General features: G+C 41.2%; 2 protein-coding genes across 2 annotated transcripts; both read left to right on the top strand.

The window, feature by feature from the left end:
* The first annotated feature begins 3 nt into the window (after positions 1–3).
* On the top strand, positions 4–2437 carry MONOS_7394 (uncharacterized protein). The gene is made up of 2 exons (XM_067877714.1): positions 4–195; positions 260–2437. The coding sequence occupies exon 2, from the start codon at positions 361–363 to the stop codon at positions 2038–2040; it is 1680 nt and encodes a 559-aa protein (XP_067721350.1). The 5' UTR covers positions 4–195; positions 260–360; the 3' UTR covers positions 2041–2437.
* Positions 2438–2629: 192 nt separating this feature from the next.
* Positions 2630–11248, top strand: MONOS_7393 (uncharacterized protein; the record flags this gene model as incomplete). Its single annotated transcript, XM_067877713.1, has 1 exon — positions 2630–11248. The coding sequence occupies one exon, from the start codon at positions 2630–2632 to the stop codon at positions 10727–10729; it is 8100 nt and encodes a 2699-aa protein (XP_067721349.1). The 3' UTR covers positions 10730–11248.
* Positions 11249–12773: the final 1525 nt, after the last annotated feature.

The following is a 12773-nucleotide window of genomic DNA, read 5'->3' as shown; positions in this document are numbered from 1 at the left end:
TTTATGTATGAAAAGTTATTCTGCAGCTTATTCCTTGAAATAACAAGGTTATTTCAATTATAGCTCTTTTGTTTTATCTTTAATTGTATTAATAAAGTTTAAAGATTACTCACATGATACGTACATTGTGCTTCTCCTTCTCTCATTTAGCGGAAATAGAAAATATTGTTTTGAAGAATAATGAAAAAGAACAAGGTTTGCTGTTGTGTTTTTCGTTTAAAACAAGAATGCGCATTCTTTTTCCAAACGAAACTGTAAGTTCACAAACAAAATTTTTATGCTTAAAAAAGAGAAAAAAAATTAAGGATTGTAGAAGATTTTCAAAAACTAACTACCGAAAGGACTTGATAAAAAGTGGAAATGTTGCGAAGAAAATTTGATTCAAGCAAAATTATTGCATTGTTACCTTGGAAACCTCTCACACCGACTCAAGCAGTTTTGTCTGTTCTGAACAGCAGAGGTGGTGCTTCAGGCAAAATGCGTTCGTTTTTTTCTCCTACCCCAATGATGCGATCACATCAAGAGAAAAGTGGCGCTTCACCAAGCACTTGTCGATTTGGTTTTCCGCCTGCAAATTCTGGGTCTTCATTTTCGTTGATTCGTGCAATTTCTCCTTCCACGCGACTGCCTTCGTGTGCTGTGTTTCTCCGTCGGTCGCTTTCTCCTTCAAGTGTCGACATATCCTTCAGTTTTGCAGATAAAACTGCTCGTAACACGATTTTAGGAAAGCTTTCAAATGAACAGCATCTGAGAACAAGTTCTGGATTTGAGTCTCGTTCGCTTTCAGCAGGCAGAGCTCGACCGCTTTCTGGCAGTCTTTGCTCGTTCTCTCCGTTTCCTGTGTCTGGAGAGCATCTGAGAGATCGAATGCCATCTGGCTTTTGTGAAGAACAAGCGAAATCTTCGAAAAACAGCTGGGGAAGAGCTCCGATTGAATGGAACGAAGAAAGGCGTCTTCAATCGATCCCATCATTTCCAGCAGCCACAACGCCTCATTCGCATCCTGCACAATTCCGTCTGCAAGCATCATTTTCATCTTCAGCTGGATGGGAATATCATCCAGCACATCCGATAGGCACAGAGAACAGGCTATCAAACAATGCTTGGGGTGAAAAGAGCATCTCGTTAAACGGGCGAAGACAGGCGAAAAGGAGCATCAGCACACTTGGAGTGAGGCAGTCTGCGCCGTTCTCTCTTTTTGACAGCAACAGAAAGTGGGAGGGGCAAAGAAATTTGAATGAGATGCCTTCTTCTTCTTCTTCTTCTTCTGATTCGAATTCGGACATTGCAGATAAAGGGAGCTTGGGAGCTGCAAAGAAGCCTGAGCCATCGTTTTCAGGGGATGCAAGCACGTTTTTTTGGAGAGTTCGCAAAGAGAGCGGGAAGGAGCAGAGCGATTTGGAGAGCGATCTGCTGGGGAAGTTTGGGAAATGGAGAGAAGGAGCCTCTCTGTCGCCTTCTTCGTGCACTCCGCCTGGATCGCCATCAGCAGCACAGCCACACACATTCAGTGCAGCAAGTGCTCCTTCGAAAGGCATGGCAGATGACAGAGGCGAAGAGAGCAACAGATTTGCTGGGGATGAGTTTGATGCTTTTGCTCATTCAACGCTTCTGCGAGCACAAGCAGAGTCAGGAAGCAAAGGGGATGCAATGCGAGATTCTCGAGTGATAGCTGCAAAACAGGCATCACGAATGAAATTTGCTCAGAATTCTTCATGTGGATTGAAAGATGAATCTGTGACAAATCGACAGGAAAGAGGTTCACTGGAAGATTGCACGCATTCTCCTTTGGGCAGCAGGTCAAGTGGTTTGTGGCAGAATGGAAGTGGGGTGAAAGGAAATCAGACCAGCAAAACCAGCAAGATTCATCAGAATGAAGAACAGCGCAACTCTTTTTGGAAGTCCAATGCAGACTCGAAATTGGTTCTTGTTGATTATTTCCACGGCTTCCAACGAGCAAAAGTATTTCTGGCCAAAACAAAGAAGCAGCGAAGAAAAGCCAAAGATTTTGCAAAGACGTTGAGAAGAGAGGTGCAATGAAAGGGGAAAAAAAGGAATTTACAAGAAAAAAATGGAAGAAGCAAATGAATGGCATCGCAGTTTGGCAAAGAATTCTCACATATTTGGAGATGCAATCAGAAAAAGAAGAGATGAAAAATCAATTAAAGTTTTTTATAAGATGATTGTGCAAAACCTCTGGAGATGGCATTTGACATTTGTGAAGAAGATTTGACAGAGCTTGTCTTTCAAAAGAGATATAAAAGAAATACCGGAATTCGTTGATTCTTTTAATCATTATTGGAATGAATAATTGTTTGCTTCCTTTTTTTTTTTATGATTTATTTGACATCTTTTATAATCGTTTCATTTTATTCTGATATTTTTGTTTTGAAGAGCTTTGAAACTGAAAAAAATGAAAAGTTGAAGAATTATGATGAGCACACTTATTTTTGGAAAGATTACGCTTGGACGTGGAATGGAATTTCCAAATCTTCATTTTTCGATTTTTATCACATTGAAATAAGAAATTTTCCTTTAAAGCTGAAGTGAAAGCATAATTTGTTCTTCCGAATGCTGATCAGACCCGTTTCAGTTTTTCAGTTAAAGAATCTTGATTTTGAAAGTTCGCATGATATGGCAATGTTTTGTGCTGTATCTGGTGCAATCTTATTGCATCGCACAGCAACACTCCCTTCAGTTGAATGAGCAGCTGAGCTCGCCTGGATTATTGGAGCAAATCAATCACCACAATTCACTCTATTTAAGTGGAAGCTTTTACAATGACAAACGCAACTTATTTTCATTGCGTGTCAAGAGTTCTGATTGGTGCGAGATGAAAACAAGCATTCAATTGAGGAATGCATCACTGGAAGTGAGAAAAGGGGGTTTCACTCCAAAAGAACAAGAACACGTTGTGCATCTGGAAGGAGAGTCTTTGCTTGTGCTGAATGACTGCAAGATCACTTTTTGTGGACCATTGCAGAAAAGTCTGATTTTCCATCTTGGTGGGAACATCCATTTGCGCAACATATCGTTTTGCTTCGCTGATTGTCGGGCATTTTCAGTTCAGCCAGTTGTTTTGTCACCAAGTGTTCATCCATCGGCTGTGGGTGATGGGAATCTGATTGTTGAGAATTCTGCTTTTTCGTGTTTTGAACTGAAGCAAGGGCCATTTTTGCACTCAGAAAGCATCTCTTCTGTTTCGCTCACACAAACGCTCTTCTTCAACATCTCCACTGTAGTAACAAACAGACAATCAAATATTTGCACAGAAAATGCCTTCACATCGATGCTGAGCAACTGTGTGTTTTGCAATGTGGATGATGCGATCTATGGAGGAATTGTTGCTTCCATGAACAGCCAACAAGCACAGCTTTTCACAACCAACTGCTCATTTGTGCGATGTTTCCATTCTTCGAATACACGCAATACATCGAGTCATGCTGACATTTCGAGTTCTATTTCTTTCATCTCAACAGATTTTGAAAGTTGCTCAGGGGAAAACGGAGGGGCAATAACAGCAGACGACCAGCCATCACTTGCTCTTTGTATTGTTGACTGCAAATTCAAGAAGTGTACAGCATTAGGAAAAGCTGGGGCATTATTTGTCTTCAACATTATGTGCGTGCATATCAAAAAATCAAATTTCTCTGGAAATTCAGCTGCTAATAGAGGTACAACTGAATTTTTGAATGTCTCAACAGGATTCTATATTGGAGATTGCCATTTTGAATTCGGGAAAACAACAAGCGGAAATCAAGCTCTTATTGTAACAACATATGTTGGAGGAACAAATTTTGACTGTGTCTGCCCGAATGAGAAATCCAGGCATTGTGCAAGCTCTTTGAGCTCATTTTCGTCAGATATTACAGGATTTTCACCAAAAAAAGAACAAACTGAACGTATCATTCCTCAAAAAAGAAATGAAGAAGAAGAAAGTCTGGTTGAAAGATGTTCGTTTCGATATGGCATGGCAGCAGGTGTTGGAGGAGCTGGTTCTATTCAGTATTGCAATAGTTCTTTTTCATTGAGAGAATGTGACTTTCAGCACAACAGAGCAAACGGTGAATATGCTGGGGCAATTGAATTATATCTTTGGAAAGGATTTGTTCTTCCCAGAACGTGGTTATCTTATTGCTATTTTAACAACAATTCTGCTGATGGAGGAATTGGAAATGATATTTATTTAAATCGCATTTCAGAATATCCTTTGACTTCAGAATTATTTTTCAATTGTTTCACATCAGAGAAATCTGCAATGAGCATGAGCGATTTAACTCATGATTTTTCTGATTGGATCGGTGAGACTCTGATTGAAAGATATGTGAGCACATCTGGTTCAGATAACAAGAGCATGTGCGGGAAAAGTGAATCTGATGCATGTCTGACAATTGGATATGCCACCAGTCAATTTGTGAACTGGATGGACTGCAGCATTCATCTTCTGAGAGGAAGATATGAACAAGAGGGAACCACGATTGAGGTGGGAGAAAAGAGGATTGGAATCCGGGGCAAAGGGAGAGCAGACACAACAATCAGCTCGCAACTTCTTGAGAATGGAAAAGAAGCGCTGTGGTTGGTGAATGAGGGACGACTGGCAATGGAAAGTCTGACTTTTGTGAGGGTGTGTGAAGAGGAGCGACATCAAATGCAGAGAATGATTGTGTTGAGACCAGCAACAGGAGATGGGAGGATAGATTTGAATGATATGAGGATTGAAGGGGAAAAAGCAACAGAATCGCTGAGCTTCAGTGCTCCTCTTCTGGAGGCAAAAGGAGGAAAGATGAGTCTGAACAACGTGGAATGCACATCAATGCGCTCTTCAGTTCCTCTTTTATCTCTTTCAGAGGGAGGGTTGCTGGAGATGAATCTGTGCAACATCTGCAACATCGAATCAGTCGGTGACTGTCCAAGTGTTGTTGATGGATTGGCATCAAAGGGGATGATATCATGTTCTGAGTGCGTTTTTGAAGGATGTTTGGGAAGAATGAGCAAAAAAGGCGGATGTATGAAAATCACTGTGGATGCTGACAAGGAAGTGATTTTGCTGAATGGCACTTCGTTTGATGGATGCGAAGCATCTACGGAGGCTGGTGATGAAACAAAAAGTGGCAGAGGTGGTGGGATGTATTTGGATGCAACACTCGGATCAGGGATAAGAATGATGGAACTCCAGTTTTCAGGAAACAAGGCAACATGTGGGAGAGATATCTATTTTGTGTGTGAGGATCTTCGGATGAGTGTCACTCAGCTGGTGTTTCCGTTTTGGAGCTCGATTGAGAACAAAGAGAATTCGCTGTTTGGGAGCGATAACCAGGTGGCAAGGGGATGTGATGTTGATTTGTTTGTGTTTCTTTCAGGATTTTTGGGGAAAGAAGTGTATGTTGGACAGAGCGGAGAGGATGCAACATATTGTGGTCATGTGCTGTATCCATGCAAAACACTGGATGAGAGCATGAAGCATTTGGGCTCTGTTGAAGGAGATGGAAGAATTGTTGTGAAGGAAAATGGGGTTTGTGGAAAGCAGTTGAATATTTCTGGTGTGTCTGTGAAAGGGGTTGGGTCTTCGGAAGCAGTTGGAATTAATTTGAGTGGATCACTTGGTGGGAGCGAAAAGGATGTGCTGGTGAGTGAAGCAGACGCAGCATGGGAAAGCGTGGATTTGTTATTTCCGAGCTCGTTCATATCTCCAGAAGGAGTGGAGTCGCTGCTGAATTCACGAGATGGAGTGCTGAAGATGGATTCCTTTTCATTTTTGAGCTTGACACCTCAACAGAAGGTTGGGTTTTGCCTTCTCAAGGCAGATGGTGGCAGTGTTGAAATGATGGATGTGAAAGTGATTGGGAAGCAGGGAGTTCTCTCATTTGCAAGTTCTCCGTTTGTGTGTTCGTCAAGTGTTGGGGAATGGAAAATGATTGGATGTATTGTGGAAAACGTGAAGGTTGAAGGAAGGAGCGTGCTGTGCATTGCTTATTCATCTCCGCAAAGTGAATGCAAGATATCGATGCAGAATTGCACGATCACTTCTGTTGAAAACACGAATGGCGAAGCGTGTGTGCTGAGTGCAATGTCGAATGTCCAGACAACAATGATTGTTGAGCTGGATGCTGTGGTGTTTGAGGGATGCAAATCAGCAAAGTCAGAAAGAGGAGGGGCATTGGGAATGAGCATGGGATGTGGCAGCAGTTTGAGTGTGGTGAATGATTCACAGTTTGGAGGGTGTGAATGCAGTTCAGAGAGTGGGAAAGGAGGGGGAGTGTATGTTGAATGCAAAAGCGATGGTGAGGAGTATTTCTTTTCATCAGTTGCATTTGGAGGCACAAACAAAGCGAAACAAGGGAAGAATGTGTTTGTGATGAGCGACAAGCTGAATTCGAGTGTGAGCATGCTGCACTTTGGAGAATGGATCTGCACTTGGAAGGAGGAACAAAATGCGTTTGTGGGAAGTGATGAGCATTTTGGTGAGGGTGTGGATTTGGGTCTGTTTTTGTTTGAGCATTTTGCACCAGAGATATGGGTATCATCAGAAAACGGATATGATGCGATTGGCTGTGGAGACAACAGAGTGATGTGTGGGACAGTTGGGTTTGGGCTGGAACGGCTGTCAAGCAGTGAAAGCGAAGGAAGCCAGAAAATGCTCAATTTGATGGATGAGAACTGGATGAAGGAAGAGATGGAGCTTGACGATCACCAGGTTGAATCGGGATTGGAAAATGAGAAGACCGCTCTTGTTGTGAGCTGTGAGGTGAGTGGGAGCAGAGAAGATGCTGTGCTTGTGAGTGGAAAAGGGAGGTTGAGGATGCTGAGCATATTGCTTGGAAGCACTCTTTCAGAGAGAAAATATGTGTTATTTGCAGTGAATCAGCAGAAAAGCGAGCTGGGTGTTGAGAGATGCGATTTTGCAAAGCAGGGTGGAGCATCAGGGATGAATTTTAATCTGATTCGGCAGAGCTCGGGCAAAGTTGAAATAATCGGATGTGTGATTGATGAATTGACGATGGGAGCTTCAATTTTTGTGGTTGGTGGCGGTTCGTCATATTTTGGAATGAACAGGACAAAAGCAATGAGAGTGGAGTTTGAGGAAGGATGTGCATTGGAGATTGAAGATGGAAGCAAACAGAATGGAGCAGAGGAGCTTGGAGTTGTGATTGAAGGGTGCACTTTCTCTTCTGTTCAGCAGACAGGAGTGGAAGAAAAGAGAAAGCCCAGCATTGTTGGCTCACATGTGTTGAGGAGTGGGTATTCTTTCGTTGTGCTGAACAGCTCGTTTGAAGGATGCAGCTCTGCAGAAGAGAGAGAAGGAGGAGTGCTGCATTGCGAATATGAAAGATGGATGAAGTTTGAGATCAAAGACTCGAATGGAACATTGTGCAGTGCAGTGAAAGGAAAAGGAGGGTTTTTGTTCTTGGACTGCCATGGGGAGGGGGAGCTTGTGTTTTTGCTGAACAACACGCTGTTCAGGAACAACATGGCTGTGAAGGGGAGAGATGTGTTTGTTGTTTGCTATTTGATAAGTGCACAGATCAACGAGCGACAGTTTGTGTTCCGGATGGATGAAGGGGTGTTCAACAGGACAGATGCGCTGTATGGGAGAGACTCGACGCTGGGGGAGGAGGATGAGGATATCAACCTGATTGGATATGTGCTGTTTTACCGATCGGATACTGTTTATGTGTCATCCACAACGTTTGATGAGACAAGGATGTGTGGGTCTGCGTCTGCACCGTGCCGAACCGTGGATGTTGGGAATGAGCATGTTCAGGGGGATTATGACAGGAGGATACTGATTGAGGGATGTGTGCCGATTGAAGGGTGGATGCGAGCAGAGAATGTTGTGCTTCAGAGAAAAGGGAAAGGAGAAGGGATGGTTGTTCTGATGATTGGAGCAGAAGACGAAGCAGAAAGTGTGATTAGCTGCAGCGGAGATGTGATGCTTCAAGGGTTGAGTGTTGTGTTTTCTGAGCAATCGGTGATTGGCAAGCAGTCGAGTGTTCTGTTGTGTGAAGAAAATGGAGAACTGTCGGTTGCCTCGTGTATATTTGGGAGAATGAAAGTGAGTGAAGAGGGAAGTGACAACAGATTGAGCATTCCATTTTCGGCTGTGAAATGTGTTGGTGGAAGTGTTTTGATGAGCTCTGTGAATATTGAAGGATTGACATTTGAGAAGTCTGTTCTTGTGTTTTCAGAGGGATCTGCTTTGAAAGTGCTTGGTTTGAACTGCTTTGATGCTGTGCTTTGCGAGAGTTTTCTTTCATCAAGAGAATGCAAGATGACCCTTGATAGCATCAATATTTCAGGGATCATTGCTGAAGCATCGATTTTTGAGATGCAAGGTGTGAAAGGCGAGGTGTCGATTGAAAAAATGGTGATGAAAAATGTTGAGCTGAGGAATGGAAGCATTGTTGATATTCAAGAAGCAAAACCCAAAAGAAAGCAAGAAGAGGAGAACAATGAGCCAGTTGCCATGATGAGTGTTTCTGAATTTGTGAACATCACATCGAGTCACTCAGAATCGGCAGTCATTATGTGCAATGGATTCAGAGGAGCAATGAGATTTGCAAACTGCACTGTGAAGGAGAACAGAATGAAGAAAGAGAAAGGCGATGAGCTTTGTGTGTCCTTGTGCAAAATGGTTGATTTGGACTCATGCATTTTCGAGGGAGAAAAGGAAATGGCAGAGGAAGAAGAGGTTGACGATGAAAGGAAAAGAGATGAACTATGCAAGTGGAATGGATCACTTGTTGACACGATAAACAGCACGATTTGTGTGAAATACTCAGAGGTGGCGAATTCTGGGAAAGGAGGGATGTCCATATGGGGTGGGATTGTTTCCATTGAAAAAAGTGAGTTTCGGAACAACAATCCAGAGGTTGCAGGGTATGGATCAGCTCGGAGGAATGTGCTGTGTGCAGGAGCAGGGGAGCTGAATGTGATGAGTCTGAAAGGAGGGGATGGAGTGTTGCCGAATGCATCACTTTGGATGTTGAATGATGGGTGCAACTTTGGAGGAATAGTTTCTGAAAGGGAATCATCGTTCTTCATTCCTGTGCTGGAGAGTGTGAAAAGCGAAGAGAATGGAACAATTACAAATCTCAAATTTGAAGGATCGCTTCTTCTGCCTTGCAATTTGTCATTCTCTGTCTTGTTCAAAGAAGGTGACGAGGAATTGATTGAAACATTCAACTTCGAAGAATCAGCCTTTGTATCAGAAAATGCAGTTGTTGGAGTGATTGTAACAGAGCTTTTCAGAAAAGCTGGTGATGGAACAGAAGTGTCAGTGTGCATTCTTTTTGAAAATGAAGATTCGCCATCTTCCACTGAAGCAATCATTCTGAAGAACAAAAGTGAACCCCAATCAAAGGGAGATAATATTGTTGCTGAAGGTGGAAAAGAAGAAAAGTCATCATGGGCATTTATAATTATTATAATGCTATCAACACTTTTTCTAATTGTATTTCTTGGATTTATCATCTTTTTTGTTCGATGGAGAAAAGCAAAGAACAGAACAGAAGAATTAGAAGAGATTGTGAATGATAACATCAAAAAGGATCCGAAGGCGTTCGAGATGGTGACGATGGAGATGTCTCCAGAGGAGCAATGGAGGAGAGCAGAAAGGGAGGCTGAGAAGAAAAATGAAGAAAAGATAAAGAAGAGAGTGTATGCGAAAAGCTTGGGACACTCAGAGTCATCAGAACATCTTCTCTCCGAGAGTGACTCAACTGAATACATATTGGGAAAAGACTCAGATAAGATTCCTGATTGGGCATTAGAAAAGGAGGAGGAAGAAGAGCTCAGGAAGAGAACGCCATCACCTTCCATTTCATCCACTTCAACTACAGACACTTCAGATACAGAATCCACATTTGTTCGAAGGGAGGATTTGTGCCCAACCACTTCATCGATGTCGAATCTGGTGGATGCAATGGCCTGTTCATCCCCTCATGAGAAGCTGATTGTGGATCTGAGGGATTCACTGTTCATGCTGCTTCATGGAAGGAATGAGAAGAAGGAGATGGAGATTGGCTCCTTGAAAGAAAGAGAGATGACAGCTGCTCAAATCCTGTTCTGGGTTGCAAATGGAGCATTACATTCATTTGATGAAATGGAAGCTCCTCTTCAATCTCTTGATAATCTTAGCCCTCATATTGTATTGTTTTCAGAACACATGGTTATTTGCATCGTGATGCATTCAGACTTCTCTTCGGATGATTCAGACTTATCATCCATCTCTTCATCAACTGTTGTGACTTCTACCAGTGGTGATGATGAAAGTGACTCTCTTCCTTCATCGGCATTTGAGGATGAAAATGGCTTCAAAAAAGAGTGTTTGAGGTGGAAGGCGCCTGAGCTGCTGATGAACAAGAAAATGGAGGCAACAAAGGAATCGGTTGTGTTCTCTATCGGTATGATGCTATGGGAGTGTCTTACACTGGAGATCCCGTTTGGGGAGTATGAAGCAGAAATAGCTGGAGACAAGATCGTGAAAGGAGAGAGACCAAGTTTGGAGGGAATTCAAAGCTCAAAGCATTTGCAAGCAGTTATTTCGTGCACTTCAGGGAATTCTGAAGACAGACCCACATTGGCTGATCTGAAACGTCACTTTATCCAGTGCTTCCCAGCAAATGCAGTGATGATCACTATTTCAGATGCCATTATCGATGAAGAAGATTCAGATGATGAACAAGTGGGTAGTGACAACAACGAAACCTGTGGGCAATCAGAGTCTTGAAATAAGCGAATTTCCCTCTTGCACATTTTATGAATGAAACAATATTTTCAAATTGACAAAAAGACACAAGAGTGCATTTTCTTCGAAGATGAAACATGAGATTTAATAGAACTGTCATTACTGAAAGTTGTTTTGAGCTTTTGAAATAAAAGGTTTTACAACAGAGAATTACATGAATCATGTGGAATCATATCATTATAATTGTCAAAAGTTGTAACTCTACTGATCATTCTCATAATATCATTTTCATTTCTGAATATGTTACCCGTTTTGCAAGCTCAATGAAAATGGAATTTGTTTGTATTTTGTCCAGGAAACAAAAAATGTCAACAGCCTTTGCTTGGATTTGAGTTCAAAATACAAATTCTCAAAAGTTCTATTGCTTTAATAGCACATCCTAAAAATGATTGTCTTTTTTTCTCAAGGGAGTCATGATTAAATTTGACATTTCTTGCTCATTCACTTCACATTTAATTCCATTTCAAAAAAACAATAAATATAGTTCTCAATATTTTCAAAGATCTACAAAAAAACACTTTTTCTATCTTTCAATAGTCCAGATTCTTGAGTGAAAATTGGATTTGTGAAGAAAAAAAGGTTGTTGCCAAAAAATAAAATAGAAAATGGACTTTAATGACAAGATAGTTTATCAATATGCATATTTGCAAGTGCATAATATCTCAACTCCCAAAGAAGGTTGACACAAAACAATATGCAGTTGCATTGTCTGCTGTTGTGTGCCAAACGCTGCTTTGGTTCTGAAACATCAGCGCACAAGCAAGCTGAAAGAAATCAGCATGATTCAGTTCCCACATGTAAGTAAATGATGAACGGTTTTGCAGGAGAAAATAGAAAATAAATCAATGGAATAAAAAATGCAAATTTAAAAAGAAAACAAATTGAAAGTCTAGAACAGAAACGCATGAACGGAAATTTTTCGAATTAAAAATGAAGAAAGAGAATTAGCAAAGAAGCAAAATTTCATAGAAAAGAGTTCCATCTCCTCTTTCACTTCTACCAACTGATAGCCTGTAACGATCTGTGGCCAGGATTAGTAGAACACGATATTTTTGAGAATCCAAAAACGCGGCACAATGATTGTTTTCCAGTAATTGAAACCGAAAGTCATATTTCAATTTCAGTTTATATTGTTCAAAATTAGAAATTAATTGAACTCGAAAAAATACAACATATGGGACAAAACATTTTCCTTCAGGCATTTTCTTTGAAAAATAATGACTTTTCATTGACTTTTTGAGATAAAAAAAACACATAAAAATTGGGTCCATTTTTTGACATTCGAGATATATTGGAAAACTTTATGTTTTGGTTTCAACGACGTCTGTGTGCAGATATGAAAATCAGATTTATTTTGAAATTTGAGAAAGCGAAATTTAGTTTTGAGCAAAGCAATTTTTATGTGCTTTGTGCGTAAAATGCTTGAAAGTCCGTATTTTCCACCAAATATTCTTCTTCATTGATATTTAGTCCCGACGAATCTTCCATTCGCCTCACGGATACCACCAAAAAGCTTGTTGTGCATCCTTCAGATTCACAAACTGGATTCAACAAAACACCCATGAACATGTCAAACGCCCCGTTGAGTGTTGCAGCTTCTGTATAAAATTATTCTTTTTCAAGCATCGTTTTATAGCCTCAAAAGAAGATTCCAGCCGAACTGCATGTGATACTCAGTTCTCCAATAAATAATTGGGAAGACAACGATTGCTGGATGACCGACGCAATATTCAGAAGATATACTGAAGATGCTCTCCTTCAAAAAATCGTGGAAAGACGAACTCTTTTGAACAAAGATAAAGAAAGATGCCTTCTTCTGTTGAACTCTCATCCATCGAGAGCTCAGCCCGACATTTGGCAAAAATTCGCTGATGCGTCCATCGACTTCGTGACTTTTATCCCTCACAGCACACACCACACTCAGCCTCTCGACCGTGGAGTATTTGCCGTCTTCAAAAAATGTTTTAACACCAAATATGTCGTTCCTACTTCTTCATCTTTCTCTCTTTGAAGAAAAGCAATTTCA

Source organism: Monocercomonoides exilis (genome assembly GCF_001643675.1).
Source record: "Monocercomonoides exilis strain PA203 chromosome Unknown scaffold47-789622, whole genome shotgun sequence".
NCBI lineage: Eukaryota > Preaxostyla > Oxymonadida > Polymastigidae > Monocercomonoides > Monocercomonoides exilis.
The sequence above is the reverse complement of the archived record's forward strand: the minus strand, read 5'-3'. Positions and strand labels throughout refer to the sequence as shown.

Bases quoted from the DNA above. Each gene is read 5' to 3' on its own strand.
- MONOS_7394 (XM_067877714.1), top strand. From the start codon at position 361: ATGTTGCGAAGAAAATTTGATTCAAGCAAAATTATTGCATTGTTACCT.